General features: G+C 38.9%; 1 protein-coding gene across 2 annotated transcripts in view; it reads right to left on the reverse strand.

Moving 5' to 3' along the window:
* The window catches only part of LOC130923850 (sodium/potassium/calcium exchanger 3-like), a 35,796-nt gene that overhangs the window by 7,338 nt on the left and 11,076 nt on the right, over nucleotides 1-17,382 (reverse strand). The window contains exons 8-16 of one of the 2 annotated variants that reach the window (XM_057849929.1): nucleotides 17,257-17,282; nucleotides 17,120-17,173; nucleotides 16,901-17,037; nucleotides 12,703-12,791; nucleotides 7,253-7,505; nucleotides 5,204-5,370; nucleotides 3,672-3,786; nucleotides 902-1,014; nucleotides 7-72 (exon numbers count right to left, since the gene is read on the reverse strand). In XM_057849929.1, the coding sequence (XP_057705912.1) occupies nucleotides 7-72; nucleotides 902-1,014; nucleotides 3,672-3,786; nucleotides 5,204-5,370; nucleotides 7,253-7,505; nucleotides 12,703-12,791; nucleotides 16,901-17,037; nucleotides 17,120-17,173; nucleotides 17,257-17,282 (1,020 nt within the window). Of the gene's footprint in view, nucleotides 1-6; nucleotides 73-901; nucleotides 1,015-3,671; nucleotides 3,787-5,203; nucleotides 5,371-7,252; nucleotides 7,506-12,621; nucleotides 12,792-16,900; nucleotides 17,038-17,119; nucleotides 17,174-17,256; nucleotides 17,283-17,382 lie in introns of both variants that reach the window. The other variant, XM_057849927.1, reaches the window with a different exon arrangement.

Consider the following 17,382-nt stretch of genomic DNA (forward strand, 5'->3'; position numbering starts at 1 on the left):
GCTTACAGTGAGTGTAACCGAGGCCAAAAGCAGGATAACAGAGTACACCAGGCCCCTGCTATTGATTGTCACCTAAAGACACAAAAGCATGGTTACTTGGAGCAGTGATTTACAACTACTTTTCATGAATTAACAGATTTTAGCACATGCCGCCATATTTACCTGCAAACAAACCTGCTAGATGTTTTTGGCTCCTACTTTGTATTATTAGAAATTAGGGCTGTCAAAATGATCGTGTTAACGAGCGGTAATTAATTTTTTTAATGAATCACGTTAAAATATTTGACGCAATTAACGCACATGCCCCGCTCAAACAGATTAAAATGACAACAGTGCAATGTCAACTTGTTACTTGTGTTTTTTTGGAGTTTTGTCGCCCTCTGCTGGCGGTTGGGTGCGACTGATTTTATGGGTTTAAGCACCCATGAGCATTGTGTAATTATTGACATCAACAATGGCGGCCTACTAGTTTATTTTTTGAAAATTTTATAAATTTTATTCAAACGAAAACATTAAGAGGGGTTTTAATATAAAATTTCTATAACTTGTACTAACATTTATCTTTTAAGAACTACAAGTCTTTCTATCCATGGATCGCTTTAACAGAATGTTAATAATGTTAATGCCATCTTGTTGATTTTTTTGTTATAATAAACAAATACAGTACTTATGTACCGTATGTTGAATGTATATTTCCATCTTGTGTCTTATCTTTCCATTCCAACAATAATTTACAGAAAAATATGGCATATTTTATAGATGGTTTGAATTGCGCTTAATTACGATTAATTAATTTTTAAGCTGTAATTAACTGGATTAAAAATTTTAATCGTTTGACAGCCCTATTATAAATACTTAAGCAATACATACTCATGCTTTACTGAATGAAAGCCAAGCTTACCACTGAGCCATAGCTGACAATGAGTGTCCTCAGTGCCCAAGGGAAACCCAAGCCCAGCAGCACATCAAAAATATTACTGCCAATGGAGTTGGACACGGCCATGTCACCCAGGCCTGCAGCCACAGTGGGCACAATAAAATCCACAGTTTAACACGTTCAGTGATTGTGATCACTTCAATGGAAATCTATTCAAATAATCATTAGCTCATCTCTTTCACTTCCATCAAGTTGCAGAGAATAAATTGTGGTATTTAGTAAAGGAGGGTGCAGTGGTATGAAAAAGCATCTGAACCTTTTGGAATTTCTCAAATTTCTGCAAATAATCAACATCAAATGTGATCTGATCTTTGTCAAAATCACACAGATGTAAAAACTGTCTGCTTTAACTAAAACCACCCAAACATTTATAGGTTTTCATATTTTAATGAGGATAGCATGCAAACAATGACAGAAGGGGGAAAAATAAATAAGTGCACCCTATGCCTAGGGAGACTTAAAGAGCATTTGAAACCAATTTTTACCAATCTAAGTCAGGTGTGTGCCCAATCACTGATGAGTGGTTTAAAGCTACCCTGCCCACTTTAAAACACACCCCAAGAATTGTCTTGATGGGCAGCATTGTCTGATGCGACTCATGGCTCAGTCAAAAGAGCTGTCTGAAAGACCTGCGATCAAGGATTGTTGATTTGTATAAAGCTGGGAAAGGATACAAAACCATCTCTAAAAGTCTGGATGTTCATCAGTCGACAGTCAGCGAAGTTGTCTACAAATGGAGAGAGTTTGCCACTGTTGCTTCTCTCCAAAGGAGTGGCCATCCACCAAAGATGACACCAAGTTCAGCGCAGAATACTCAGAGAGGTAAAAAAAGAACCCTACAGTGTCTGCTAAATACTTACAGAAATCACTAGCACAGTCCAATATCTCTGTGCACTCATCAACTATATGTAAAACTATTCCCAAGAATGGTGTTGATGGGAGGACTCCATGGAGGAAGCCACTGCTGTTTAAAAAAAACATTGTTGATCGTTTAATGTTCGCAAAAAGGAACTTGGACACTCCACATCCGTTTTGGCAAAATATTTTGAATTGTTTGGGAGTAAGACACAACGTCATGTGTGGAGGAAAAATGGAACAGCTCACCAATATCAACACCTCATCCCCACCGTGAAGTATGGTGGAGGGAGCATCATGATTTGGGGCTGTTTTGCTGCCTCAGGGCTTGGACAAATTGCAATCATTAATGGAAGAATGAATTCAAAAGTTTATCAGGATGTTTTGCAGGAAAACCTGAGGCCGTCGGTCAGACAGTTGAAGCTAAAAAGAGGATGGATGCTGCAGCAAGACAATGATCCAAAACACAGAAGTAAATCGACTTCAGAATGGTTTCAGAAGAACAAAATACACGTTCTGTTGTGGCCAAGTCAAAGTCCAGACTTCAACCCCATTGAGATGCTGTGGCATGACCTAAAGACAGCGATTCATGCCAGACATCCCAGGAATCTGACTGAACTACAGCATTTTTGTGGAGAAGAATGGGCCAAGATTAGTGGTGATTGATGTGCCAGACTGATCTGCAGCTACAGGAAGCGTGTGGTTGAAGTTATTGCTGCCAAAGGGGGGACCACAAAATATTAAATGTGATGGTTCACTTACTTACTTTCCCCCTTCTGTCACTGTTTGCATACTATCCTCATTAAAAAAAGAAGAAAATCTATAAATGTTTGGGTAGTTTTAGTTAAAGCAGACACTGTTTCTTCATCTATGTGATTTTGACTAAGATCAGATCACATTTGATGGTGATTTTATGCAGAAATGCGAGAAATTCCAAAAGCTTCAGATATGATATGAAGTGATATTTAAAACAACTATTGATGGCAATAGACAAAAAGGGTAAATATATAAAAAAAAAAATCTCGACCACTTCTTGATATCGTGATTTCTGCATCGCGACCCTTGTTATATTACCATATTTCACCCATAAAATCCCCCCCAAATCTGGCTGTGGCCATTCACAGCTGTGTCTTGACACTCGGTGATACATGCTGCTACATGAAGTTTTTGGATCGAAAAGAGGTAAGTACGCGATAATATCTCATTAAAATCATGGCGTCTTTAATTATGCTCTCTCATGCCCTTACCTCCAGTTTGGATTTTGCTGTTTAAAATCTTTTTTTTTAAGCCCTCCTGTTCAAAAATTTTCCCTCCCCCAGAAATTTGAGATTTTAAGGTTTCCAATAATGTAACACACATGTATATCGGACAATTTTGAAATTTGACCAAATTGGAGGTCTCAGAGCGGAACTTCAAGTCACCTGAGTGTTTTCCGCCATACATTTTTATTGCCCATCGCAAAATAACATGCGGGCAACGGTAATGCAACAATTGGATGTCAAATGGGGGCTGCCAAATATTTTGCTGCAGGCCACAATTGTCCTGTGCCACAGATTTCAGACCTCTGTCCTATATGAATGTAATTAAAAATTAGGGGAGGTGGGGATCCTAATTTGTGCTTGATAGGGTTAAGATGGCAAATGAATACTTGAGAAAATGCACGAAGGAAGTAAAAAATGAGGACTACCTTGTGTTTGCACGATTAATATAAACATTTTTTTCTAATAAAATTAGCCCTCTCTTCATTGTCGAAGGAACAGGTACAGTGGTGCATTGAGAAATGAGATTCATTCATTCATTCCATGGTGATCCATGTAAGTCAAAACACTCGTATCTCAAATCCCCACTCCTTCCCTAATTGATGTGGACAGAAACGCACCTCGTCGGGCAACAATGAGGCTGGCCATGCAGTCAGGTACGCTAGTGCCGGCCGCCAAGAAGGTAATACCCATGATCACATCTGGAATTCCAAGTGTGTAACTGATGATGGTTACCTGGAAAACCCCCCCAAAAACAATTCATTTACAGTGGGCTAACTCCATTTTTGAAAAATGACTATTGGTGAAAGACTATTGAGTGAATGAATATTGGTCAAGGTTCAGTTCTCGTTTTTATTTATAACAGAACGTCAATATTTTAGTCTCTGAATCTTTTTCTACTACTAATACTGGGCCAAAATCCTAAACTATGAGGTTAAGAATTTGTTGTTAGAGAGTCTAGAGCAGAGGTGGGTAGAGTAGCCCAAAACTTTACTCAAGTAAGAGTAGCGTCACTTCAAAATAATATTACTCAAGCAAAAGTAGTCATCCAAAAAATGTACTCAAGTACAAGTAAAAAAGTAATTTATGAAACGAATACTGAAGTCATGGGTAACATTGTGAGTAACTGCTTACGATGTTAAATTTTTTTTTTTTTAAATAATGGTATTTTTTCTATAAGTTGTCTATATTAACTGTTATTATTATACCGTACAATACTCCATTACATAACCACTTTAGGCCAAATAAATACAAAAAAATATCATTGAATTCAATCAATCAATCAATCAATCAATCAAATGTATTTCTTAAGCCCTTTACAAAAACCCGAAAGGTTCTCAAAGTGCTTTCCAACAATGACAAAACATAGTACATGATGGATAAATGGCTGGAAAGTACCATACAATGACATTAAGAAAAACAAAACAAAAAAAAAACAACAGATAATATCTGAAAATATTAAAACCCTTAAGAAATAAAACAAGGCTACCCTAGTCTACGAGAGAGAAAAAAATTACAAAACTAAAGTATAATTCGTCCAAAGAACTTGAGTGTCCTTAAGAAAGAAAATAGTTCCTAGTTTGAATATTTGAATAGTGAATAGTTCCTTCATAATTCCTATTATGAAATAAAAGGCTCATATCTCTGGTTTGGTCAATCGGTGCCAATTAAAAACTGCGAAAGAGGTTAAAATCTGTGCTTTCGAGTCATGTTGATGGCAACCCTCCATGTAAAATAATTTTTTACGGTGCTTTGAAGATGCCACATTATTGAACAGGGTTGCATGATGAGGGGGAAAAAGTAGCAGCTCATAGTCCAAAAATTACAGTAATTATTGGTTTTCTGTGTTGGTTTTCACTTGTTTTCAGTATTGTGGCAACTAATGGGATCCGAATACATCAAAAAATTAAACAAACTTGTGGATAAAATTGCTGTTATATCCTGCTAAAATTGAAAAACAAACACACAATCTATGTAAAAACAAGTACATGTGTCCAGAACAAGTAATCTAATCATTGACATGTATATAACCAATAAATAAATCCCCCCCTTCCCCTTTTTCAAACCAAAAACTTTAAATCTTTCTCCTGTTGAATGACAATTGCCCACTCTTTGAGCCGTGGCTTAATTGTGTGTGTCTGTATTTTCTTACCATCCAGACCATGAGGTAGGAGAAGAGGGCGATCCAGAGTGTGGAGGCCAGGAAGGTGAGTAAGAACCAGCGTTCCCACTGTGGAAGGTTGCAGTCAGGCACGGTGCAGTGAAGCATGAGGTTCACTGGCCAGGAGAGAAGCCACTTCACACGCACACACCAGCCATCTAATAATGTACACAGTAGGCAGCCCCCGCCCCACACACAGAATAACTACATATTCAACAATTATCATCACAAATGGGATATTCGAATTAGAGCTGTCCCAACTAGTCGACGTTGTCGACGTCATCGATGACATAAATGCGTCGACGGGCAAAACATGCTGTCGACGGATAATGACGGGTTAAAAAAATTACATGCAGATAGGGCAAAACATGCCATCGACGGATAATGACGGGTTAAAAAAATTACATGCAGATAAAGTTTAAAATGGCGGGTGCTCGCGATGCAAGCGGTTGTTACCGGCAACGCCAAGGAGGCCGCTGTCATTATCAATGTGACCGGCATTGTCAGATTGAGTGGAGAGAGAGAAAGTGGGCAAGCGAGAGAGAGGGAGGGAACGAGATCGGTGAGAGTTGGAAAAGTGCGCGGGCAGCGCAGAGTTAAGTGGCTGCATCCATCACGTTTTTGTTTTGGTCAATAAAAGTATCCATAAAAAGCCATCCAACGCCTCTCGGTGTTTTTATGCACGCCGCCGGCTTCCTGAGGAGGAAATCGGACGAACCGACGACGAGTCAAGTGAATCGCCCGTTCACTCCTCACTGCGGCGAGCAGTTGAAAACACCGCCAATTACCAAGAAGGGCAGAATTGGTAACACGGTGAAAGCGGCATAAAGCCAAAAAAGCGGCCCAGACTAGCCAGAGCCTGAAATTATTTCAAGGAAAATATGGAGGGTGCCACCACTGTGTGTACTCTTTGCTAAGCTGAGCTAGCATACCACGGTAGCACGTCAGCTATAAACGAACACTTGAGGCGCCGTCACCCAAGTGTATTTCGGAAGACAACAGGAAACAACAAGCTAGCGGATTGTAAGTCCATACAACTTTCTAACGATTTTTTAAAAATGGAAGTTGCCTTTATGTTCGTCGTATCAACGTGCATTTTTATTTAATAATAATAATAAATTAAAAAAAAAAAAAAAAAATATATATATATATATATATATATATATATATATATATATATATATATATATATATATATATATATATAAAATGGAATTATATAATATTTTATTATTATTAAATGTATTAGGATCATGGAAGGTCCCACTTGGGGGAAAAAAAAATATATATATATCCTGTATATACATAATATAATAATATATATGGAAACACAGCACTGGCCTACTTACTGTAATCCATGACTGCACTAATGTTAGTTACTTTATATTATAAAGTATTATTGTATTATTGTGTATATACATATAGTAGTATACTATAAAATTAATACTATATATTTAATTTTTGTTACTATGAGTGCCTTTCATTCAAAATAATTGAGGTAATATTTCAGTGTGCCCTCTGCTTTATCTATTTTTAGGTTAAAACAAACAAAAGTTGAACAGTTTTCCCCTCCCTAAAAAATGCGGAATCCACACCAGAAAGAGCATCTGAACTCACACAAAGTATTCTGAAAATGATTGTCCGGGACATTGCAATTCATTCTAACATTTAGAACAATATAGACAATGACATACCGCAAAAAGAGTAAGAACTGTTTTGACTCTTGTTAAAAAGGTGAAGTCACAGTGTTTCCGTTTACATTTTTTTGCACCAGTTAATGCCAGCAGCATTTGACCTCATTGTTGGTGATTTATTATCGATATGTTTATTATTTATACGTTAATAAAGAATTTAGGTGTTCCAAAATGTTTTTTGTGAATTAATAAGCTTTAACAAATATTTCATTATTAAATTAGTTTACCAAAAAAAAAAAAATTAGATTAGTCGACTAATCGTAAAAATAGTCGGCTGACTAATCGGGAGGAAATTAGTCGTTTGGGACAGCCCTAATTCGAATCCACAAAGCCGTCAGGTGCTCACCTGGAATGATGAAGGGTCTAAAGGGCGCAATTTCTTCTTCCCCCTCCTGTTCTTCCTCCTCCTCTTCCTCCATACCCTGCGCTGCGATTCCCACCTGTCGCCCAGTCTCGTTGTCTACCCTTGCCCCCACATCCAAAGGCTGACAGTCCGTGTCAGCCGCCGATCCGTTTTCTCTCCCGCTGCCACTGCAGCCATCTTCTGCTGAAGCTGCGCCATCTTTGGCTATGACCTGAGCCCGGATAAGTCTCTGCCTCTGTGGGAAAGGAAGTGAGTGAAATCCGTGTACCAAGAAAGAGAGCAGAGATCACCAATTGACCTGAGCTGCAGAGTTCTAGGGGCTGAGCCACGTGCATAGGTTCTCGCATGCAGCTCATACAAAGAATATAAGGTATTAGAAATGGCAAGGTTGCATGCAGGTGAACAGAGAGAAGGATAATGAATTGAGTTTGCAGCTGCTTTTGCACTTTTTTGGTCATTTTTTTCAAACTGTTGTTGCTGGGCTTGCTTGATTTTATATTGGGAGAAAATAAAGGGGCACCTCGTGATTAAAGTAGTATTAAAGTAGTATTAAAGCGTTCGGACAAACTTGTTGCCTTGACTTGAAAGAACCTTTGCTAAGTAAGGAGGTAGTCAAGTCAACTCAACTCACTTCATTTGCTTGCAATGTAGTGAACAATTCTTCAAAAAAGAGGCTTCAAGCTGTTTAACGCCTCTCCAAGTTGATGTTTACTGTAAAACTAAACATAAAACAAGGAATTACATGTGCGTAATGTTCATACTTCAAACACTTAGCAGAATACTATTGACTAGGGGTGTGACAAAATATCGAAATGGTGATATATCGTGATAATTTGTATCCCAAAAGGTTACGATTTGCTCCTGCCAAGAATCGAGATATCATTTTAAAAACGTGTCAATGTCTTTAAAAAAAAAAAAAAAAAAAGGAACACACAAGTTGCTACCAAAATCTTCCACCATAATAGTGTCTGTTAACTCTAAGGCTGCAATAGCGGTGCTCGAAACCCAATCCATTTAGACTGGGAATGTTCGTTCATTCGAAACCAGAGTATTCACAGTCATTCTGTCCGATTTTCAGGCGCCTTTACAAGTCATTTGCTTTTCATTTCAGGGCACTTACATTAACTGTTGAGTATGAGTCACTGCCAATTCATTTGGGTGATTCACAGGTCACTTCCTGTTCTGTAACTAAAAATAAACAGGAAGTGACCCATAAGATAAACCCAAAATCAACAGGAAGTAACTGAAAATCAACAGGTAAATGAACTTAAATGGCCCCAAATTACTTTAATTAATCATTGCCTGGCATTGGCTGCCACTGACGGCCATAGACGTTCAATCCGTTTGAGGTGGGAGGGATGGCAGCGAATGAACGAATGTTCATTCGCTGCCACCCTCCCAGTTCAAATGGATTGGACGTCTACTATTGATAAACTCTTTCCAATTCATAGCAGAAGCTTATTTTTCTGTTTGTTAGTTGTTTGTAGAAGATCCTAGAATGATTTCCTGACCAATGTATCGATAATCGTTGTATCGCCATATTGTCAGATCATCGTTATCATGAGCTTTGTATTGCAAATCGTATCGCATCGTGAGGTACCAAGAGGTTCCCACTCCTACTATTGACAGTTTATGCATAGCAGCAATTGGCGCGGCAATAAAACCTTCTAAGCAACAGATATCTAAACACAAACGCAGAGAACTAATAAATAATTCGTTAACAACCGCAATCTGACCTGTGTATCTTGACACATAATTATGCCTGTCTACTCTATTGAATAATCCAAGTAGAGATTTTTGTACGTCATCCTCTAGTGGTTGGCCGCCATTACTGGGGTGTTGCAGACCTAAAGGAGCCCAGCGTCAGTCAGTGTAACGTTAGCCGCTGTTGGCTGTGTGCTGCGGGCGTACACCTCAACAATGGCGGATGGGGTACTTTCGGTCGTTTTGCTCGGTTTAGTCAATAAATATAAAAATAAAACTGGATAGGAAGTCGTCATTGAAATCCATTGGAGCTAGAATCTGGCATCTATTTTTGAGATCTATGAGCGCTTGTCCTCGATAATGACGCAGGCGCATCAGATTTGTTCCCGGAAATAATAAACCCACACGTTAGCGAAGATGACTGAAAACCAGAAATCTCAGCTTTTTTTATGGGGAAAAAGCCACCTGCTGAGCCAGAAGAGGAGCCTACAACCAGTGTTGTTAATAACGGCGTTAGAATATAACGGCGTTACTAACGGCGTTATTTTTTTTCAGTAGTGAGTAATCTCATTAATTACTTTTCTCATCTTGGCAACGCCGCTACCATTACTGAGGCGGGAAAGGCGTGCGTTACTATGCGTTACTAAGTTGGTTGAATAAAAAATGTCTGAGAGGGACGGACTCACGGAGACGACAGCAGAGCAGGAGTGGGGAAGACGCCGTTGCAAACGCAATACTAGGTGGCTCCAATAATACCTGACTGTAGCCGATAGCCTACAAACTACGCCCACATGATACGGTAGATATCACATATTATAGAATTAGATGCAAATGACAGACACGGCTGCATTGGCAACATGTTTTAAGGACTACATGCGTTAGTAAACAGCCGCCATTTTAAAGCAGTAGAACTCTCAGGAAGGCTCTGTTGTAGAGAACCTTCCTAGCGAACCTAAGTAACTTTTTTTTAATCTAAAATGCTCCTAAATCGGCAAAATATTGACTTAAATCTATCTTTAAATGATGAAACAGTTTTAAAACTTACACATGTTGAAAGTAGAAAGAAGGGAACTAATGCAATAACGGGAGCAATTTTAACAACTTTAACGGTTGATTCACAACATCAAATGACTTCCACACATAGCAAAGGTTACTATCTAGTTATCGCAATACCCCTGTGTCTAGTTAAGTGGAGGGTAAAGAATTGGGCTAGGGCCAATTGTCCCAAAAACCCTCCAAACTTCACATTGTGTGACCTGTTTTTTTGTTTTGTTTTGTTTTTTTGAGAAAAAAAAAAAACATGAAAATTATCACTACTTACTTTGCCAAGTAACTAATTACTCTTACATTCAGGTAACTGAGTTACAAACGCAATTACTTTTTGGGAGAAGTAATTTGTAACTGTAATTAATTACTTTTTTAAAGTAAGATTAACAACACCGCCTACAACCAAGTCCATTCTGCATAATATGTGGCTAAAACGAGGCTACAAAAACAAATGCACTGAGAGCATCATACCTCATTGCGAACCGTATTGCTAAAGCCAAGAAACCTTTCATGATTGGAGAACTCATTATGACTGTGCGACAAGTTTTAGGAGAAACCGCAGTTAAAAAAGGTTGATTCAGCGTATGATGAGTTACATTTTCCCTGCACTTATTGCTCATTTTTAGCCCTGCCGTGTTATTTGATGTTGTCTTTAAGTTTCTGTCAAACATTGATGGTCCGTGGAAAAAAAAGGCCCACATCACACCGGTCCGTGGTGCAAAAAAGGTTGGGGATCACTTGTCTAGCCTATCTATATTATATAAAGGGTATTGTTGGGACTGAATAAAATTAGCTCTGTAACCTTACTTTATATGCACGTACAGTGGTACCTCTACATACGATCGCTTCGACACACGAACTTTTCGACATCCGACGTAAAATTTGACTCGCCATTTGTTTCTACATCCGACGACATGCTCGAAATACGACGACAATGGCAGCACCGCAGACGAATGCACGGCGGATTTTCTTGTGTGACAAATCAACACAGGTTTCAGAAAAGGTTGGTACAGGTGGTGAAACAAGGAAAAAGTTGACGCTTACCTTCTAAATGAAGATGCAAATGACAGAAAAATATGAGCGTGGGGTGAAATGGCTCAACAATACATCTCCACGGTCCTCCTCCGACCATCGTTCGCCAGTCTTTATAAGTTAAGCTGACAATTCTTATTGTGGTAACATCTCCAGAGAAATCGCCAGCTTCGCCACGTTTTCATCATTTCTTTCACAACTTATGCAACACAAAACGCCTGCTGTCTGCCGCAATTGACGATGTTCTCAAGAAAGCATTGAAAGCGAAAGTAAACTCTCACCCGCTCCCCTCCCTCTTTGTCACGTCAGCCCCGCGGTGCCTTCAGGTACAGAAAAAAACGTCCGCCTTATTAGAACCCGTTTCGTTACACTATTACAGGAATTATTATTATTATTATATTATTAATCAGATTTTAATTTATTATTTATTTGTTTTGCTATATGTAATTGCCATTTGTAATAGTACCAGCAGTATTTTTTAAGGATTTAGTGCAGGTTTTTGGGCTGTGGAACGAATTAATGGAATTATAATGTATTCCTATGGGAAAATCCTGCTCGACATACGACCATTTCGATTTACAAACAAGGTCCTGGAACGGATTAACTTCGTATGTCGAGGTACCACTGTATATAACTATAAACGTACTAAGTTAACACTTTGATTTTACATTACTTGATCATCTAATAATCATGATTATTAGTTTGATTACACTTGTTTATGAATCTAATCGCATAACTTCTGGTGTTCTTCACACACAGTGGGGCTACACAGGCACACGTATAAATCGTTAAGATCAGTAAACAAACATGTCAACAGGACACAACGACTTCAGACACAGAAGCGCAGAAGAACGGGGGCCACCTCCACGAGAAAAGCCAAAGAGACACCTAATCTGTGACTGGTAATAGAATACTAAATAATTATGCCTTCGAGTAAAAAGGTTGCATGCTGGCTGAAACAAAAGCACTGATACTTCCACTATTGTTTACTTAGTGAGGATAAAAGAACTAGTAACCAGAATTCTGTATTTGTATTTGCCATATCTCTGGACTCGGCAAATTGCTACATCAAGTCTGTGAGTCTTTTCTTCTTTACTTTCCATTCACTGTGATTAATGAACACGCAGAACACCAGAACGCAGAAATAATATAGTTACACTCGATCTCTACTAGGGTCCTGTGAATGTTAAAATGCTAATTTCTAACAGTAGATATTCTCTAGCCAAAATGTTTTGGGTAAGCTGGAAAAAATTGGCACTTTCATTCATTTCAATAGAGGAAGTTGATGAAACAGTCTTTTGAATTGAGAGATGTGGTGTAATTTTTTTGTTTGACCCTTCTTGGCTGGTTATAGATACAGTGCATCAACTTCATTAGTGAGGGCATTGACTCTTAAGCAGTTCATTCATTGTTGCAATGAAAAAAAATCAGTTCCCTTTCAAGCAACTAATTGGAGTTGATGGTTACTCACCATATGTGTTTTAAATGGTTTACTAGCACACTTAGACCCTACAAACCCAGCCCAAAAAGCAGGAAGTTAGTAAAAGGATGCAAGCCATGCGGTGTACCTCACTGATGACCGTGCGTCCTGCCATGCGCAGACGGGTGAAGGGGGGGAAATGCGAGGTCATGAGAAGACGGAGGCTTGCCTCTGAGAACGTGAGCTGGTGAGGATATAGGTTAAGCAGCTCATCCACCATCACCACCCCCGTGTCTTGACCGACCACAGCGCAAGAGTCTGGTGAACATGTTGGCGGTAAACAGAGGAAGAAAAAAAGTTAAGAAAGCAGAGATATATATGGCGGAAGCACAGACAAGGCTGAAAAAGCAGTTTCTACTCTTGCACCCCTCTTTAAAATAAACTGCTGTATTTCAAGCCAAAAGAACTGCTGTGTTTGATAGATCAATATGTCTATATGCAGCCATAGCAGTTTCATGGCGCATTAAGCCCCCCCAAACTCTTTTTAATTTGTCCGTTTACCCTGGAGACCCCCCTTTACAGACACCGCACAACCGCTTTTGTTTCAACCCCACCATAAAAAGAAGTTATTATATTTATTATTCGAAATGTCTATCATTTTTAGCTTAGAATCATTAATTGATGTCTAATATTTAGTTGGAAAAAAATGACGAAATGTCTATCATTTTTAGCTTAGAATCATTAATTGATGTCTAATATTTAGTTGAAAAAAAATGACTTCATAAAATTATTCACTTGCATATTTTAAACTTATAAACAAATTACGTTACAAAGAAAAAAATACTGTCTTTAAATAGGTCACAGACATCTACCTCATAACTATCGCTTAATTGTATTTTTTTGTTACTGTCGCATTTTCACCGATATTTTACACGATGAATAATCGATCCAAAGAAAGAAAAATTGAAAAACGTTTAAAAGGGTAATTATCTGAAAAAGAAAATCTCGACCACTCCTTGATGTCTGCGATTTCTGCATTGGGACCCTTGTTATATTACCGTGTTTTACCCATAAAATCCCCAAAAAGTCCGGCTCTGGCCATTTACAGCTGTCTCTTGACACTCGGTGAGACATGCTACACAGAGTTTTTGGATCGAAACAAGTACGCGATAATATCTCATTAAAATCATGGCTTCTTTAATTATGCTCTCATGCTCTCACCTCGCCTTAGGGTTTAAATTAGTTTAAAAAAAAAAAAAAAAATTATTAAATGCTGTCCTTCCAGAATTTTTTTTTTTTTTTTTGAGATTTGAAGCTTTCCAATGATGTATCCCACATGCATATAGGACAATTTTGAAATTTGGCCGATTTGGGGGTCTCAGAGCAGAACTTCAATATATTAGTCCTTCTAAAAAAATTAGCATATTGTGACAAAGTTAATTATTTTCTGTAATGTACTGATAAACATTAGACTTTCATATATTTTAGATTCATTACACACGATTAAAGTAGTTCAAGCCTTCTATTGTTTTTATATTGATGATTTGGGCAAAAAAGTCAAGAAAAACCAAAAATCCCTATCTCAAAAAATTAGCATATCATGAAAAGGTACTTTAAAGAAGCTACTAACCTAATCATCTGAATCAACAAATTAACTCAAAACCCCTGCGAAAGATTCCTGAGGTTTTTAAAAACTCCCAGCCTGGTTCATTACTCAAAACCGCAATCACGGGCAAGACTGCCAACCTGACTGCTGTCTAGAAAGCCATCATTAACACCATCAAGCAAGAGGCTAAGACACAGAAAGAAATTTCTGAGCGAATAGGCTGTTCCCAGAGTGCTGTATCAAGGCACCTCAGTGGGAAGTCTGTGGGAAGGAAAAAGTATGGCAGGAAACGCTGCACAACCAGAAGAGGTGACCGCACCCTGAGAAAGATTGTGAAGAAGGGCCGATTCCAGACCTTGGGGGACCTGCAGAAACAGTGGAGTGAGTCTGGAGAAGAAACATCCAGAGCCACCGTGCACAGGCGTGTGTGAAACAGCAACAGAAGCGGCTGACCTGGGCTACAGAGAAGCAGAACTGGACTGTTGTTCAGTGGTCCAAAGTACTTTTTTCAGACGAAAGCAAATTTTGCATGTCATTCGGAAATCAAGGTGCCAGAGTTTGGAGGAAGACTGGGGAGAAGGAAATGCCAAAATGTCTGAAGTCCAGTGTCAAGTACCCACAGTCAGTGATGGTCTGGGGCACCATGTCAGCTGCTGGTGTTGGTCTACTGTGTTTTATCAAGAGCAGGCTCAATGCAGCTAGCTATCAGGGGATTTTGGAGCACTTCATGCTTCCATCTGCTGAAAAGCTTTATGGAGATGAAGATTTCATTCTTCAGCACAACCTGGCACCTGCTCACAGCGCCAAAACCACTGGTAAATGGTTTACCAACCATGGCATTACTGTGCTCAATTGACCTGCCAACACTCCTGACCTGAACCACATAGAGAATCTGTGGGATATTGTGAAGAGGAAGTTGAGACGTCAGACCCAACACTGTGGATGAGCTTAAGGCCGCTATCAAAGCATCCTGGGCCTCCATAATACCTCAGCAGTGCCACAGGCTGATTGCCTCCATGCCACACCACATTTAAGCAGTCATGTCTGCAAAAGGATTGCCGACCAAGTATTGAGTGCATAGCTGATATAATTAATTGAAGGTTGAATTTTTTTGTATTAAAAATACTTTGAGTTAGGGATTTTTGGTTTTTCTTGACTTTTTTGCCAAAATCATCAATATTATAACAATAAAAGGCTTGAACTACTTCAGTTGTGTGTAATAAATCTAAAATATATGAAAGTCTACTGTTTATCAGTACATTACGGAAAATAATGAACTTTATCACAATATGCCAATTTTTTGAGAAGGACTAATATATATATATATATATATATATATATATATATATATATATATATATATATATATATATATATATCAGAGGTTGCGGTAGACTTTTTCGTTGTCTGTCATTTTGACTGACAGGGTGATAAAAATCCGGTCATAATCTATTTTTACCCATCACTTAAATTTTTTAAATGATGATAATGACATTGTGGTGACCCTTTGTTTGGCATAATTCACCTTCCGTACTTGTGTGTCCATTTGGCCGAGCGCGTTACCATCTACGACAGTCACGTGACAGAGAGGGGGCTGCGCGCGGTCCCCTCACTATCCACTCGCTCTCGCTATATGATTGGCCGAAGAGTCGAAATGCTCTCCCGTGAAATGCCTGTTTAAAAATGTTCCCGTTGTTACTTCTTGCGTTCGCTTATAAGTGCCCATTTAAAAAGGAAAAGCGATGGATGATACTACACACAGAGCGTATTATTAACAAATGTTAAAGTTGTTAAGTTAATCATATAGCGAGAATAAGGAACACAACTGACAAGCGCAGGCCCCCGTGAGTGGATAGTGAGGGGTCTAGGATAGTGCGCCTACAGCTAACAAGACTCTTAACATTGCATACCGCTTAAACATATTCAATAGTATTTAGTTTTCATTCATTTTAAATTAATATTCTGTCCGAACAAGCTTAACAGAGAATCCACACCATGCCATCACACATCAAGCAGATGAATATGTAACTTTTTCTCCGCAGTGACAAAAACAGCTGACTGTGGCCCCAGTAGTTAGGTAGCCTACCATATGTAGCATATGGAACAATGAAATTAACAGTTCACCTGCTGTGGCCTGAACGTAGTCTCACACTTTCCTCCTGGTGCGCATGGACTTGAATTGCGTGCCCACTTGTGCAGTCCCTGTTTTTTCACCTCTTTTATCAACACCATCGTCGTTTTGGGGCTTTTTGAAGAAACTTCGGACACTCAGTTGCCTTGACATTTTTCAGAGTAAGGCCAACGACGTCATGCATCAAGAGAGACAATAGCTAATTAATATGCTCACTCGCCACCCTGTGGTCTGGGGTGTGAATTGCAACCGGTCAAAATGACGGATGGACTTCAGTTTTTTCCGTCACCGTTTTAAAAAATCGGTCAACGACGGAAAATATTCGGTTAACGCGACCCCTGATATACATATATATATGTGTGTGTGTATATATACAGTGGGGAGAACAAGTATTTGATACACTGCCAATGAGAAAACCCATTGGCAATACTTGTTCTCCCCACTGTACATATTAAATTTACTACCCTACATAAGTTAGTGGTCCTCAACTTTTTTTGAAAGACAGAGTTACCATAACAGAATACTCTGATGGAGTCGAACTGGGAAAAAAATGCCATTACACTGAATGTAGTCCCTTTTGCCTAAACTGATTTCATCTTGCTGCTCTAAGTGGACTGTTGAATTTCAGTTCAATAAAAGGGAGAAACCCTCATTTATCTGACTGGTTCAGCCGCAAACAGGCATGCTTACCTGGCTTTAGCGGCACAATATCGGCATCACACTCTGTGGCGTTCCCCACCGCCGTTGCCCGTCGTAAAGTGCTCAAACATGGTTGACCTGATGGACTACAGTATCTCACTACTAGGCTGCAGAGAGTGCTGTTATACCTACAAACACACATACATTATCACTGCTGTAGACGGCATGGCAGCTTCATATAAGCAATGAAAGTAAGGAGATAATACTCACTTCATAATGATTATGTAAATTCCATACATGGAGATCAGTATAATGGTCTCCCACCTGCAGGCACACCCAGATACACATTCAGAGATGCTCAAATTTGTGGGTGAATATTATATGATAAAAAAAATCTCTTATCCTACCACTGGACTTTTTCATCGTAGATCACCTGCAAGTCCAGACAAAAAGTTGATGACAGTTTGCTGACACAAAAGATTAAATTGCATTGTAGGTTTCTGATTATGTTATTACATTTGAGTTTTATTTGG

Source organism: Corythoichthys intestinalis, chromosome 11 (assembly GCF_030265065.1).
Source record: "Corythoichthys intestinalis isolate RoL2023-P3 chromosome 11, ASM3026506v1, whole genome shotgun sequence".
NCBI classification, from domain to species: Eukaryota; Metazoa; Chordata; class Actinopteri; order Syngnathiformes; family Syngnathidae; genus Corythoichthys; species Corythoichthys intestinalis.